The 17,595-nt window shown below is 35.2% G+C and overlaps 1 protein-coding gene across 1 annotated transcript; it reads left to right on the top strand.

Annotated features, from left to right (window-relative positions):
- Positions 1-5,766: 5,766 nt before the first annotated feature.
- LOC111438895 (cationic amino acid transporter 1-like) lies at positions 5,767-7,235 on the top strand. Its single transcript, XM_023076723.1, has 2 exons — positions 5,767-6,195; positions 6,987-7,235. The coding sequence occupies exons 1-2, from the start codon at positions 5,775-5,777 to the stop codon at positions 7,004-7,006; spliced, it is 441 nt and encodes a 146-aa protein (XP_022932491.1). The 5' UTR covers positions 5,767-5,774; the 3' UTR covers positions 7,007-7,235.
- Positions 7,236-17,595: the final 10,360 nt, after the last annotated feature.

Raw genomic sequence — 17,595 nt, 5'->3', positions numbered from 1 at the left:
TTTTTACTTTATTTTATTTATTTATTTATTTATTTTTATTATATATATATATATATATATATATTTTTTTTTTTTTTTCTTTCTTTCCCGGGTCGTTACACTACACACATGTGCGAGCATGGGCCCACCAGGCAGGCTCGCACATCCTCTAGATTGATTGGTCGGGCTAGCTCCTCTAGACTATTGTCGAACACCCAGAGGGAATAGCGAAGATCGTTGAACTATGGTAAGCATGATAATCATTTTTGTCTCATAGTGTACGCGTCCGTACTTGTCATAACGGAGAAGTATCCCGATGCACGTAAAGATACAAATATGCATGAGGTTCCCTTATTTTTCTTCGTGGCGTAATAAATCATGCAGGACAACCCACATCCTCTCATCACATATCACACTCTTAATGTAACGTCCTTAATATTCTTGCTTAAATTAGAAGCATCACCACACTAATAAGGCAACTCTAATCCTCAGCCCAACGATCCAAGTTATGTTGAAACAAGAACCCTTGAATCAAAGTTAACACCTCCTTATACCAAATTTGGATCAACCAAGAGATAAGGCTAGAATTAGATTACCTCTTACGATCGAAGATCTAGAAGCAAGATTTGGAAACCTTGTTCTAAATTAAGTCACTCCACAATCTAACTTGATCAACGCTTGATTGAATGGCTCGCGTTCAATTCTACCACAAGAATTGCTTGAAACTTAGAAATGGCAAATATGATGCTCGGATTTCTAAGGGAAACGTCTCAATTTGAGATCTGAATTACATTCATCCATGAATCTGAATTTTACATAACATATTGTGGGTATTTATAGTCTCCCGACAAAAGACGTTTGTGGACGGGATTTATTCCCGATCCCCTTTAATCTCCACAAAGAATAAGTCAAATTAACCGTTTGACTTTTACATAATTTATGAAATTAAACATAGTTCTTTGTAACAAGTGTTGATGTGCTTGAGTGGTTAATGCGATAGACATTTTTTTAATCTTCTTGGCAACAGGTTCATTTGGAACGCCGTGATTTTTATCACCAATCTTCTTGGCAATAGGTTCTTTTGCATCATCCATAAATCTATCTGTCACATGCTTCATCTTCGGCCAACAAAAGTGTTTATGCAACATCTTATAAACTTTATTCATCCTAAGATGTCCCATTAAGGCACCACCATATGCTTCTCTCAAAAACAAATCTTTTATAGAGCATTTAGGAATACAAAGCATACTCTTAGTAATTAAAAATTTATGAAACACGTAATAATCATCCACCACTTTTTTTTCAAGACAAGATGCATAAATAGTTCTAAAGTCTTAGTCATCTCTATATAATTCAATAATATGCTCAACTCTAAGAATTTTTGCAGTAAGAGAAGTAAAGAGATCATACCTTTTAGATAACACATGAGCTACTGTATTATCCTTACCTTGCTTACACTTGATGGCATACGAAAATATTTCAATAAATTCCAACCACTTTGCATGTCTACGGTTCAGTTTGCTTTGACCCTTCACATACTTTAAGTTTTCATGATCAAAGTGGATCACAAATTCTCTAGGCTATAAGTAGTGTTGCGGCACATGCAATATATGAACTACAAACAATTCTTTATCATAGGTAGGTATTTCAATGTTGCCCCATTTAGTTTTTCACTAAAAATATACTAACGACTTTTCATCTTGAATTAAAACAACACTTATGACCAAACCACATGCATCACATCCAATTCCAAAAGTTTTATAAAAGCTAGGCAAAACAAATAATAATGCATTGCTTAATTTATTCCTAAGCAAATTGAATGCATTCTCTTGCCTTCCTCCCCATTTAAAAACAACATTCTTTTTCACTAAGTCATTCAATAGTTCAGTTATGATTCTAAAATCATTTATAAATCTCTTATAAAGGTTAGCTAACTCATGAAAACTCCGAACTTTACGTGCACTCTTGGGTGTTGGCAAATCCATAATGAATTTAACTTTGTCTCTATCTAATGCTATTCTACTTTTATCAACTATGAAGTCAATAGAGTGAACTTTTTCCATGCAAAAACTACCCTCATTAAAATTAAATTTCTCTTTTCTATGTGTAATCAAAGCTAATTTAACATGCTCCACATGCTCAAGCAAAATCTTCAAATAAATTATAATATCATCAATATAAACAACAACATGTTTTCTTATATATTTTATCAAAACATTATATATTAAGCGCATAAGTGTACTAGGAGCATTAGTTAACCCAAAAAGCATAACAAGCCATTCATACAATCCAAACTTAATATTGAAAGTTGTTTTCCATTCATCTCCTACATGCATTCTAATTGGATGAAATCCAGATTTCAAAATAATTTTTATAAATAGACACGAATCATGCAATAAATCAAGCATATCGTCTAACTTAGGAATAGGATGTCGATACTTTATCGTGATTTTGTTGATGACTCTATTATCCATGCATATGCGCCAAATTTCATCTTTCTTTGGCACCAATAAGTCTCATATAGAACATGGACTCAAACTTTCTGGTACATAGCCCTTCTCCATGAGCTCCTCCACTTGCCTTTGAATTTCTTTTGTCTCGGTTGGATTGACTCGATAAGCTGGCTTATAAGGTATGACAGTCCTTGGAATGAAGTCTAGTTTATGTTCAGTACCTCTAATGGGAGGTATTTCTTTATATTGAAACATGTCCTCAAATTTCTGTAAAAGAGATAGAAAAACACTAGGCAAAGTCAAGTTGTTATAGTTAGAGACCAAAAATCCTCCATTGTACACAAGTACAAAGATTGATTTTTGTGAAAACCTTCTCACCTCTCGAACGGTAGCCTAATAACTATCTCTCTTTCTTTTTTCAATTTCATCTCTTTTTTCATTCTTCTTTTTTTCTCTTTGATTTTTCTCTACTTTTTCACTCAACTCTGGTTTTTCTTTCAATTCTTTTTCCTCAAACTCTTTCTTTCTTTCCTCCAACTTTAATTGATCAGCAAATACATTCGCAGAACTCAAAGGTACAAGAGTGGTTTTTCTACCATATTTCACAAAAGAATACCTATTCAAATAGCCATCATACATAACCCTCCTGTCAAATTGCCATGGTCAGCCAAGCAATATATCTCCAGCTTGCATTGGTAATACATCACAAAGAACTTCATCTTTATATTTTCCCAAAGTAAAAGATATTAAAGCTTGGAAAATTACCTTCATTGTTCCACTATCATTGAGCCATTGAAGCTTGTAAGATCTTGAGTTGAAATTTGCTAACCTTTTGATCAACATAGTACTTACTACATTGGTGCAACTTCCACTATCAATGATAAGACTACAAGCAGTTCCCTTGACTAAACACCGCGTGTGAAATAGGTTGTCTCTTTGATCATCAACATCATTCTTCATAACTTGAGTTTTAAGAAGTCTTCTTGTAATAAGTGCCAAATGAATACCATCTTCTAGTTTCTCCTCATTCTTCTGGACTTCTTCAACTAGATCATTGATCTCCCCTCCATTTTTCTCGTCTAGGTTCATGATTGTACAAACAATAGTTTTATATGCTTAGGACCTCACACACTCAACTCACTGATTTTACACTCAGGAACACTCGTGTTTAACACACAAAGGTAGGCTATTTAGGAAAGTGACTAATTTCTGATCAAGGTAGGTAATATGGATAAAGCAATTCTGATAGTAGCGAGCTATTCAAGACAATCAAGGCAAGGTAATTATGTAGTAACAACAAAATAAAACAAGAAATGAACAAATAAATAGGGGACAAAGAATGGTCGTGAAGATCGAACACAACAATTCTAGATTTATATGCTTTAGGGAAAAATGAGAATTGAAATTTATTTGATCTTCAAATAAACGTGCAAATGGTCTAATGATAAGGATTTATTAAGAACAATATGATAAGTATTTTTTTTTCTTTCAAGATCTAAATATGATCTTTAACAGGACACTAAGAACAAAGTAGAAAGATAACGAAGAACATTGGAAATGACAGTAAGAAAATAAATGACAGATTTAAAGAAACGATAAACAATAGCAGAAATTAAAGATAAAATCAATTCTAGAGTCGGCCATAAAGATGCAACCTATGCTCTGATACCAAACTGATAAAGCAACCCTAATCCTCAGCCCAACGATCCAAGCTTATGTTGAAGCAAGAACCCTTGAATCAAAGTAGTTAACACCTCCTTATACCAAATTTGGATCAACCAAGAGATAAAGCTAGAATTAGATTACCTCTTACGATCGAAGATCTAGAAGCAAGATTTGGAAACCTTGTTCTAAATTGAGTCACTCCACAATCTAACTTGATCAAGGCTTGATTGAATGGCTCGGGTGCAATTCTACCACAAGAATTGCTTGAAACTTAGAAATGGAAAATATGATGCTCGGATTTCTAAGGGAAACGTATCAATTTGAGATCTGAATTACATTCATCCACGAATCTGAATTTTACATAACATATTGTGGGTATTTATAGTCTCCTGACAAAAGACGTTTGTGGACGAGATTTATTTGAGACGTTTGTGGACGGGATTTATTCCCGATCCTCTTTAATCTCTACAAAGAATAAGTCAAATTGATTGTTTGACTTTTACATAATTTATGAAATTAAACATAATTCTTTCTAACAAATGTTGATGTGTTTGAGTGGCTAATGCGATAGGTTTGAAATTAATTGAGCTCTCTGCGCGTAGGTTTGAATTCTGTTGTTGACATATTTCTTTTGAATCTTCATGACATTTTTTGAATACAATATTTGCAAATGATGCCATGAACTTACACGTTTAATTTAAGACAAGAAATTAGAAATAACATATATCATAACATATATTATATCATTCACGTAACACGTTTAATTTAAGACAAGAAATTAGAAATAACATATCTCAAACATATCGTTAAACACATGGTACATAACATATATCATAACATATATTATATCATTCACGTAACACATCTCAAACATATCGTCAAACGCATCACATCATTTCATAAACATTTCACACATATCAAGCACATGACACGTGCAGAACTATGGAGCATGTGTCACATTTCACACATATCAAGCACATGACACGTGCAGAACTATGGGGAACCACTTACCAGTCAACTATGGGAACCTATGACAACAATTTCAAGTTCAATTCTCTACATTGTACAATGGTCCATGTGTTAGATTTCATGCAAGTAGAGTATTGGAATATTAGAATATTATAAAATCCTCACGATTAATCTTGACCATAGAGACTATTTTGTAGAGTTTTATTAAACTACATACTAATTATAATACTTAAATTACTGAGTAAATTAATTATGAAGTTAAATAAATATTTTTATATATAATTGTACCCTAAGTAAAACGGTATTGTTTGAAGTTAACCCTCCGTCCATTTAACCAAATCTAGTTTTAGGAGAATAGTTTTAAAATTTAACTTTAATTAGAATATAATTACGATGAGACAACACTAAATCAGCAAAATGATTGAGGATCCAATTGAGAATGATTTGGAGTTGAGAAGTGTGTAGCAGTGAGCAGTTGAGATGATTAAATTTAGAAACCATAGCTTGATACCACAAATGTGACTGCCAAATTAACTTCCACATGTCAGTTTCCTCTCAGATTCAAACCATTGTGTCTACCAGCTGTCACCAGTCGTCTCTGCTTCCTTTATAAACCCCCTTTTCCTTTCTTATTCTCCCTTCTTGTCTTAAGTTACTTGATTCTCGATTAGATTTTTTTTTGGTTGACTGTTTCAGTGTGAATTCATAATGGGTCAACCAAACAGTGACGCCGGTGGTGGAGAAGGGATCAGAAGAAAATCTTGTGGTTGTTCGAAGCAAGATTTTCTACCAGAGGAGTCGTTTAAGAGTTGGGGAAATTACACCAAAGCGTTGAAGGCGACGCCGGCCCGGCTCTTGGATCGGCTCACGGCCAGGTCCGGGGAGCACATTGAGCTCGTCGAGATGAAGGCTCGCAACCAGCACGAGATGAAGAAGAGCCTCACATGGTGGGACCTTATGTGGTTCGGTATCGGCGCTGTCATCGGCACCGGAATATTCGTCCTCACCGGTCTTGAGACTAAGAAACACGCCGGCCCAGCTGTCGTCTTGTCTCATGTTGCCTCCGACGTCTTCGCCATGCTTTCAGTCTTCTGTTACACTGAATTTGCCGTGGAGATCCCAACAGCTGGTACGTGCATTTTTCTATTTGGTCTCTATTTGTCGTCAAAATATTATATATTTTTTTTAAATTAATTTCTATTTTGACTCTGTTATAAAAATTTATACATTTATTCTTGTATTTTTTCGATGATATATTAATTTTCTATTAATTATTTTATTTTTTTAAATTAATGAATTAAGGTTTACTAATTCTTTTCTCCCTCTTGACTATAGTTTAAATTTCATTAGAGATTCTCTCCGTCCTTTGAAAAGAATTATACCTTTTAACTTTTATAAAAAAAAATTCAAAAATATTTTTAAACTTATATAGGAATGGAGACGGTATATATATTTCTTATAGATTATCTCCCTTTTTAATCGTAAGAGTACTAATAGTAATTTATATATATTTTATAGTTAAGAATATTAATGTTAGGTGCATGAGTATTTTTAAATTGTGTACTTACAATAGTATTTTGAATATTTAAAAAAAATTTAAAAAGTTCTCTAACATGTGCTCTTGTTATCTTGTTAATTAATTTTTTTTTTTTTTTTTCCTTTCTTTAAGGAAGTGGGTCTTATTTTTGTGTAGAGATAATGACATGAGGTGATACTGTATTGAAATTTTTATTACGAGATCTTAATTGGTTGAAACAAAATTTAGATTTTGAATTCAAAGAAGTATAAAATATCTAGGGTAAAAATATTTTGAATTCCAAACACTTTTACAATAATCCAAATTTAAAATTATTCTAGATTCTCTTTTAATTTTTTTCTAAATTACTAACCACACGAGCCCGATGTAATTACTTGTTCAAGTGGATCATTCGCCTACCTAAGGGTAGAACTAGGAGACTTCGTGGCATTCATCGCAGCGGGCAACATCCTCCTAGAATATATAATTGGCAGCGCTGTTGTGGCCCGTTCATGAACTTCATACTTTGCCATTTTGTGCAATCACCAACCGAATGATTTTCGCATCCACGTTTCGTCTTTTCCCGATTCCTACAACCAGCACGACCCCATCGCCATCATTGTGATCATCGTCATTTGCACCTTGGTTGTGGTTTATGTTTGTTATTGTGTTAGCTACCATTCATGTTGGCAAGGATGGTGGTTTGTTTGTATATGTTTGAGCTTTCTCTCTACTTTGTTTATACAAGTAAAAATTATACCCAAACAAAACGCTATAGAATGTTTTTTATAATGTTTTTTTTTTTAAGATCTTGATGGTTGACGTTATTACAAGTTCGAGACTTTTTATTATTATTTTTTGTGTAATTATAATAGATGCTATAAAAAAAATAGAAAAAATTGCTAAAGTATTAGATAATTTGAGAGAGAAGTTATTCAATTGATACAAGATAAATGGTTCACCTTATATAATTATCAACAACATTAATTAATTAAAAAAAATACAAAAATTCACAAGTGTTCAAGATTGTAGTAACATGTAGTTGAACTAGCATTTTTTATTTATTTATTTATTTTTGTGTACGTTGCTATTTCGTTCACCTACATTGTAATGTTCGAGCCTGGTAGGTATGTAAGTTTCTCTAATTTTTGTGTACGTTACCATTTCATTCACCTACACTCTTCATTTAATGCTACTACGCTCTTCATTTTTGTGTTCGAGCCTGCTTCTTTTGTCCAACATTTTCCTCCTTTCTCTATTATGTATTAGCCGAGTGATTGTTAATGCGTTCTTTAATTTCACCTCTTCTGTAGGGTATTTCTTCCCCACTTCTCAATTTTATTGCTTGACATTGTTCCTTGCCCTCTCTTTTTGGCGTTTTGATGTCTGCTTACTATTCCAAGATGTCTATTTCGTAACTCAATTGCTAATTGGCTAAGTCTAAGAAAATAAATGGGGATACCCTATGCGCATGTGTCATGGTCTCGAGTTGTGATGTCGTCGTCAGCCATTCAGGGATGCCTTGCATTTACCTGGAATAGAAGTAGCACGTGGCTTGAGTATTTTAAGAAATACTCAGTAAGTGACCCCACTATTGGGGTTAAATGATAACACATACAATTTCATGGAAGAGATCTATCATAACAGTCTATTTTCCTGCGATGGCCATCATAACGGGCAATTGGGATGTGTACTTAATTTTCCTACACACGGTTCATACGTGTGAGTATTGACCCACCAGTCAATTCGCACGCCTCCTAGGTCCCTTTTTTATGGGGCGAGAATTCTCTAGTGGTTGTTGATGTTAGACACCCGTTACGAATAGTGATCATCACGACAGCATTATGTTAACATAATGATCGTTCTCCTGTCTCGTAGCGTATGCGTCTGTACTATTGAGAAGGATAAGGGGTATCCCCCAATGCACGAGCACACAATAATGTATAAGGTCCCAACGTTTTTCAATTTTCATTATCATTTAATACAATCTCGCTAGCATCTTCCTTCATAACATATCTTTCATGTCTATGTCGAGGTGGTATCTCATGCTAGTTCATCAGTTTGCATGTCAATCATATTACATACATATGCCATATCATAACATTTCAATATTTCTAGACATAACATTTCGAATCGTATACATATCATACCATAACATATTGTATCACAATATTTCATAACATAAACATATCAATTTATCACATATATCGTACCATAACATATATCATATCATTTTCATATCGTATCACAACATTTCATACTCATATCGTTTCCATATGCGTATCCCTGTCCTATCGTTTTGTTAATCTTGTCATAGCCTCATCGTCTTTATACATTTCATAGTCGTATCATTTCATGGACATACCTTAGTCATATTATGGTCAGCATGATAATCATTTTCGTCTCATAGTGTACACGTCCATACTTCATCATAAAGGGGAAGTATCCCGGTGCACGTGAACATACAAATATGCATGAGGTCCCCATATATTTTTTCGTGGTGTAATAAATCATGCAGGACAACCCTCATTCTTTGATCACATATCACACTCGTAATGTAACACCCCTAATATTCTTGCTTAAATTAGAGGCAACATCACATGAATGCCATAAATAACATATGTAGAAGTTTGAAATAAAATATTTGCAAATGAAGCCATGAACTTACATGTTGAATTTAAAACAAGAAAATAGAACTAACATAATCGTTGAACATGAAAAGTGAAATAATCATCCTATCAACTACTAAATGAAAATCAATGCATACCACTTCTCTATCATGATTTCTTCCATGGTCATTTTAGAATTCATGTTATCTATGCAGGGGCGCTTTACCTTTACGTGAAAAATAAGGGTAGCATGTGGCTTGAATATTTTAAGAAATACAAAATAAGTTACCCCATTGTTGGGATTAGTAATGCAATACACACATTTAATGATGGGACATATCCTTTAAAACCGTGACTTGACCTTGGACTCTTTCCAATTCCAGACATGGTTGGATGCGTAAAGCCCTCTGGGCCCAAGGCTCAATCCATTAAAATAAACCCTACGGTTTAGCTACATAAACCCTAGGCCCAAGCCCAATACATAAAAAAAAAAAATCCTAGGGTTCAGCAACATAAAGCCACCAAATCAGCCACCCATGTAATAGAGCACAAAGCTTGAGACGAGCGAGCACGAAGCCTGAGACGAGCATCCCGCATCGTCACCGCATGTTGGACGACCACCGCCAATCGCTGTCGCGTATCAAATTGTCGTCGTCATCACGAATTGAACACTGTCATCATCGCCAGAACCACTATTTGGAGGAGTAGACGTAACCAAGGTACAATGCGCCAACCAACGAAGTTACAATGTGGTTTCTTTTCTGAATAGTTCAGATTTGACCCAACCTCTACGTAGGAAGAATGCAAGCAATAAAATCCTATGATTTGTAGGAGTCGTTGTACCACTCAAGTTGGGTTGGTTAAACTTGGGTGCATAAGTGTAGGTTCGATCTAAGTCGAAGTTGGACCAATAAGAGGTCTTCCTATGGAAACTTAACTGTTTTGTTTTTCTATAAGGGTTGAATATGTTTTGTATTGTATGGTTGAGTGTTGTGTGATAAGATGTATGTTGACTATAAAAATAAAAGTTTTGAAACCTATTGCATGCATAATTACATTGATGATTGAGAATATCTCTGATGTGAGTTGTGTGACATAATGTATGGTTGCTCATGAAAATAAACCGTTTGGGATGTAATGCATGCATGTTACCTTTGATGATTAAGGAGGTTGCGGTTAGGGTTGCACGCTGTGTGTTTTAGGTAATCAGCCACCAATGGTCACTCTACGAGGTGATTTAAGAAAATGGTTATCAAGGTCAGGGTTTTATGCTATGTGTTTCGGGTAACCAACCATTGATAATCATTTTAAGGAGTTAGGATGGATGTTGATTTTCATGTGGTAAGATTACACGCTGTGTGTATCGGGTAACCAAGCACTAATGGTCACTCTACAGAGTGATTGCAGTAAATGATTTCCAAGGCAAGGATTACACGCTATGTGTTTCGGGTAACCAACCATTGATAGTCATTTTAAGGAGTAAAGGTAGATGTTGATTTTCATGTGGTAAAAATTACGCATTGTGAATTTAGGGTAATTAACCACTAAGATCCCTCGATTTTGTTTGATTGTCATGTGATGGTTTATGTGTTTGATCTCAAGTGGGGTCACTTACTGATCATTTCTTAAAATACTAAAGTCGTGTGCTACATTTATTTCAGGTAAAGGCAAGACGCCTCTATACGGTTGATGATGACATTGCAAGTAAAGACCGTGACACATGCATAAGATAGTGGTATTTCATTTCTTAGACTTTGGGTTAGTATAGGATGTTTTTAATTTTACTATTTTATTAGTTTTACTTAGTTTTTTTATGTTACTTTAAATATTTTTTCAAGCATGTAAGTTTAAGGCGAGTTTTATGATGAAGTTTTAAATGTTTATTTTCGCATAAGAGAGTATGCTATGATGACATTAGCCACTTTAGGTTAGTATAAATTTAGGGTCATTACTGAGAAAGTACCACTGCACGGATGACAATAAATGTTAGAATGGCCATGGAAATCAAGATAGGATAGTAGTATGCATTGACTTCATTTAGTAGTTGATAGGTGACTTTTAATTTTTGTATTCAAATACTATGTTATTTTTTGTAACACTTGAACTTAGGAGGTATGAACGACCTTTGTTTTCCTACTTAAGATCCAAATATATGCATGATAATTAGGTCGTGATTTTTTATTGTAGGCTGAAGAGACCGAGGCTCGAGTCGACGAAGAAGGAAACTATGATCGAGATGGTTGTAAGATTAAAAAAAATGGACGAGATCAACATAGGGACAATGTCATTTTGCCCCTCCTCCTACCTGAGGAGTCTGGATAGTTGAGTCATAACAAGAAAGCGAAAGAAAGGAGAGGAAAAGTAGAAGGGATAAGAAGAAGGTAGGATTTTGAAAGAAAAGAAGAACAGAGAAACCGGCTGCCTCAAATCCACCGTTGGAGATCAAATCCAAGGCAAGAAACTTCGAATCAAGACTCCTTTTGGTGCTAGAGGAGGAGTTTGGGTGGTGGATTCGCCCATTCCAGTAAGAAAATTCGAGAATGGACAAGGTAAGACTGACCTTTTCGTTTCAATTTTGCCTAGATCTAAGGAGTTTTGAGGTGTGTAATTAAAAGAGGATTTACACAGGTTTCTTGAAGGAATCCCGAACCAAAATTAGAACTTAATTGGAGTTCGGGTGAAATAGTCAAAAATAGAAAACGTGAGTTTTTCGAAAATTGAAAACACACATGAGAGAGAAAATTGCTGCCACAAGTCGCCTAATTCACAAGTCGCCTAATTGCTGCCACAAGTCGCCTAATTCACAAGTCGCCTAATTTACAAAGGAGCATGGCGGAGCCGCCTAATTTACAAAGGAGCATGGCGGAGCTCGTGAGTGACACGTGGCAGCATTTCACTAGAGAAATGCATTTAGCCTACCTGTTGACACGCGTCAATATGCTCGTATTCGGGTCAAACCGAAATCAAAATGCTCACATGAATCGAACAGCGTCTGGAACCACCAAATTGACACGAGACCGATCTGGCGACCCACAGTCCAACCTAACGATCTCGCCACTCCCTGTGCACCATGTGTGATGCCAAAAAAATTTGAAGGGTAAGTTTGCGCCGTTGGGGTTCGATGTGCACCACTACTCACGCGATGCCCGAGCTGACCGCCTGTGTTCATTGCGCGTGGGGAGCGCATGCCAGCGCGTGGGGGAGCTTGCTTGTGCGTGCAGGCACGTGGAGCCCCTTATTCTCACCCCTTTTTTGCTTGTTTAGTTGTTTTTCATCCCAATTTCAATACCGACCTTATTATTATGTGAATTACAACCCATCAAAGAAATTTCATAATTTTTGGAACCCTCTCCAGTGAGAGACTCGAGATCAAGAAAACACGCGTTAACTAAGTAAGTAATCATTTGGATTCCCACGAGTCGTACTTATAGAAACGGCTTGAATTAAGCATGCATGCTGTAAAATTGATAAACCTAGCTAGCTAGACCTAACATATTAGCATGTAAGCCATGCAAATAAATTAATTAAGAAAATCAATAGGACCTAGATATGATTGACTTTCAAATCATTTTAGAGTGAGAATGTGATATTTGCATTTATGCATGATAAAGGAGAATGGAAAATATGTGAAATCTGCGCTCCGGATGAAGATGGACGTTATCTACTCGTTGAGCATGTTTGTTAATATTGCATGAACTGTTGCATGTTAACTCAAATGCATATTATGGTATGTTAAGACTATATATGAAATTTGGTGGTCATTGGATAAGGTTAGGTAGGTAAAGCAAGAAATGATATAAAATGACCATAATACCCATAAGTTAATTTAGCTTCGGTTCATGAACTAGATAACCTCCAAATATTATGAAACTTTGTCAATTGGAACGCATGAAACCTTGGATAAAGGTTTTCAAGTTCATGACTAGTACCGTAAATCTTAGGGGAGTGTCTTGGAGAACAAACTTGAGAATGTTTGCTAAACCACCACATCTGGTTTTGTGTATCAAAGTTCACTATTTATAATCAAATAAATTACAAGAATATGGAAATAGAAATAAATTTAAATAACAATATATGAAAAGATACCTATGGTAAGAAGATATTTGCTTCTAATAAAATATAAAATATGATATATAGGGTAAAGTATAATTTATTACTAGATATCCTTTAAAAGAGCAAAACAAGAACCTAGAAATTACCATGAACAAGACCAAGATCAATGACTAGAACATGGATCGAGATCTAAGTTCTAAGACCTAGAACCAAGACCTAAGAACCATAGTACTAAGGCCCTTGGATTAGAAATAAAGTTTAAGGATCCAAGGACCAAGGTTCTCAGGATAGATCGTGATATGAACCCACAAGTCAAGGATAAGAACTAAAGAGCGTAAGTACTTACAACCAGAACAAGAAAAAGAAAAGAAAGAGGATGATACTCTAGCATATCAAGGACACAATTAAGAGCCTACAAGTAGGCTAATTACAGAGTCTTTGTACTCATTCCTTATTTTTCATATTTTTCAGGTAATAAGGAGCTTTTTGAGGTCGGGAGGGGACTCTGGAGTAGGTGCCGTAGACAAGTTTCACCCGTCGTCCTCAATCTTTTTATTTTAAAATGTTTTGTGTCCATTCTGTATTTTGTGTCTTAAATGTTGGGTTGTGTTTTAAAAACTTATGTATGAACTTTATTTTGATATAATGTATATTATGTTTTAAATTTTCTTGTTTTATTTCACCGGTCCTTACAACTTATATCTTTCCAAAAATATATATATATATATATATATATATATATATATATATATCTCGTTTTATTTTTGGTATACATTTTAGCTCAACAAGTACAAAAGAATTGACCTTGAATCTCACAATAGAAAAGCAATTAGGGTTTTCTTGTGTCTAGATCAAGAATAACCCAATGAAACTCAACATCTTTGAAAGTTGGGTTTAAATCAACCCAAAGAAACTCAACATCATTTTCAAGGATACTCTAATAGATATTATTCTTTAGAATCAAGACGCAAGGAAATGTCATTGTCTTCTACTGCCCAAGTACAAATACTATTATAACATTGATCACTAAACCAATTTTCCATTTCTGGCCAAAATACTTCACCAGAAGCATTTCTGTGTTTGCTGCTAAAATTGCACCAAGAGTATTTCGCTCCAAGGTCGATTTCATGGTTGCCTAAATCATTTCTTTAGACTTGCAGTGAGCCAAGAGAATTGAATCCTTCATATGATTCCAAATTGCAACTTCCCACGGGGAGAATGGGCATTGTATCTTTGTGTCAGATTCTGCAAAACATGGAGCTAATAATCATGTTTGATTTAAAAGCAAGCAATATGGCGAGACAAAATATGTTTATGTTTTGAGGGTTCATTTTTTTTTGTGGGAGTTTAAGTTAGGTAACTTTTTCTTTGTTCACAAATCCATTTTATTTACAGGTTGTACAGTCTAAATCTCACTACTTTTCTAACCTTATTTATCTAAATATATACCATCCATGTAATAATTAATAGGGTGTATTGTATATAGGATGTTAAAATCCAAGTTAAAATATGTTATATTTGGACGAGAGTTTGAATTCAACAAAACCTACCCTATAATGATCTTTTTATTGATAATGACTGCAAAAGTAACTCTACAAACACATCAGAAATTCCATATTTAATTAACCTCTTTGTTGGGTAATATAATCTAGAATCTGACCACCCTTTTACTTTTGTAGGAGGAAAGATTATATTGATCCTAGATTTCTAGTAACCTAAATTATCTACTGTCATCATACTCTATTCTATGCTCTTATACTGAACTAAACATTTAAAACTTTATCTTAAAATATAAATTTAAAATACTCCGTAGATTTAGGCGTTTGAAAGCATCTTTAAAGCTACATAAGGAAATAATAAATAACAAAATAATTATAACATCAAAAGTAAAACACCCTATACTAACCTATGTCTAAGAAAATAAAATACTACTATCTTATGCACGTGTCATAATCTCTACTTGTGATTTTGTGGTCAGTCGTACAGGGGTGCCTTACCTTTACCTAAAAATAGGAGCACAGGGCTCGAGTATTTTAAGAAATACTCAGTACATTACCCCACTATTGGGGTCTGGTAATGCAAACACATGCAACTCATGTTTTAGGGACCTATCGTTAAAACCATCAAAGGGGTGACGTATAGTCCGCACATGACCAACATGTATGAGCGCGGATCCCAAGGCGGTTCGCACCCCTTTGGACCAACACGTACGAGCGTTGAGCTAATTGTACGTAGCGACATCTGAAGGTCAGCATACCTTTGAGTGTCATGCAAGGCATGAGCATCATCACCATCATAGTGTACGCGTCTGCACTCAACATTATAAAATGTAAAGTAGCTCGATGTATATGTATACACAAAATGCATGAAGTCCCTATAGCTTTTCATCTTTATTACATCTATATGACACAACCCTATATTCTGTTCGCATATTACCCTAATGCATGCATTGGTCTTCTTACGTTCATCATCATTAACATTAACTAGGGTTATGTATTAGAAAAGTAATCGTCATAATGCATCATGGAATTTAAAACATGCACCAAGTCTTAATATTGAATAATGCCATATTAAGTAATCTCATAATCTTATGTCTCACATCATTATGTTGTCATGCATCATCATCATCATAAAACATCATGACGTAAAAACATGGTAGAGCATCATATAGCATTATATAGAATCATCATATAATACAATCACATCATCATATATCATACATCATTATCATATAATATACTCAGTACATCATAAAATATAAAGCATACATGACAATTGTAAGGGCCACTGTGTACGCATTGTCATGCGATTGCACAAAATAGTTTTTTTTTTTTTTTAAATTTATGGCGGTTACAAAGATTTTGATCTAGTTAATGTTGAGGACATAATTCTATTATGTCATGGCTTCTAAAGTACTATGATCTCAATCAAAAGATTGAAGTTTTTGTGACATTTGCCACCTTGGAAGGAATATTAGTATATAGGATTCAAATAAGAAAATTATTTTTTAAAATATTATATTATACATCAAACAAAATAAACCTATCATGATAAGTAGGTACTTGCAACGGCACAAAAAAGAAATAGAGCAGTTTGCCAGAAATGACAAGATTTCCAGTGAGGTGGCAAAGATCTCACAAAACCAAACCACTCATGTCCCTACAAAAACTCTGTCACTCAGCACTTCGATCGCCCAAGCACCCCTACCATTTGAGAGCGTTTAAATGCATAGAAGAGACAGCGGGCGAACAACTTTTCTCCTCGGAGAGCGGCGGCAAGTGAAACTAAAGGGCTCGATTTAGCACTCAACAAAGTACAAGATACACAGCGTGAGAAATGACCAATGATCTCCAAGCACAAAAATTGTAAGCTTGACCATGTTTTATGGAGAGATTACACTACATTTTTGGTGCACGTAAGCTTGACCATGTGTTACGTCGATTACACTACAATTATTGTAGGTGCATTCGAGGGATTCAAGTGTTGTCGGTGTGCAAGGTAGGTAGATAGAGGGTCACGCTGGCTAGATCTTAGGTGGAGAAACGTTAGAGAGAGAAGTTTAAGGGTGTCAGAAAGAGAGAAAAAAAAAAGACAGAGGATCGAGGGAGTCAAGGTGAGGAAGAAAGGATCGATGGGTTGAAATCGGGTCAGACCTAGACTCGGGGTGTACCCATTTGTAGCCACTGTAACCACCTGTCAAGAAGCCCACCTGCAACCCACAGACGCACGCGGCCCACTAAAAGCCCACAAACGCAAGAGTGACCTGAGCAACATAACCCGACCCACTCGAGAACCCGCCTACGCCTCTAGCCCCCTTGCACGTGCATGGGCATGCCTCCTCTTGACCTGCTCGATTGCTCGACTGACCGATTTTTGCCCGGCTCCAAAACTCTAGCGATTGGAAAATGACTTAAACGGCTCGGGTTTAAGAATTTTGTACCGATTCCCACATTTTTTACCCTCTTAAAGCTTATTTTGGCCTTATTGAAGACAACTAAGTCTAGTATAATATTTCATTATTCAATTTAAATTAATTTAAGTTAGGAAGTAGAATTATGGGAGGGATTTGGTGAATATTTCTAATATGGTCGAGTGCCTCTACGTAGATTGATACAAACATCCAGGGACGAAGTCAAGTCAATTTCAGAAATAAGATAGAATTTCGACTAAAGCCAACCAAGTAAGTGGCTCTACTTTCAGTTTGGTTGGAAAAATTGCTTTATATACGATGACACGTTCCCAATGGTCCTACATGTGTCATATGTTGATACGTTGGTACGTTTGATGTTATGATATTTGTCTCTATATGATATGCTTAGATATGTCAAATAACATTATGGTATAAAAGAAA

Source organism: Cucurbita moschata, unplaced genomic scaffold (assembly GCF_002738365.1).
Source record: "Cucurbita moschata cultivar Rifu unplaced genomic scaffold, Cmos_1.0 Cmo_Scf00083, whole genome shotgun sequence".
Lineage (NCBI taxonomy): Eukaryota > Viridiplantae > Streptophyta > Magnoliopsida > Cucurbitales > Cucurbitaceae > Cucurbita > Cucurbita moschata.
The sequence above is the reverse complement of the archived record's forward strand: the minus strand, read 5'-3'. Positions and strand labels throughout refer to the sequence as shown.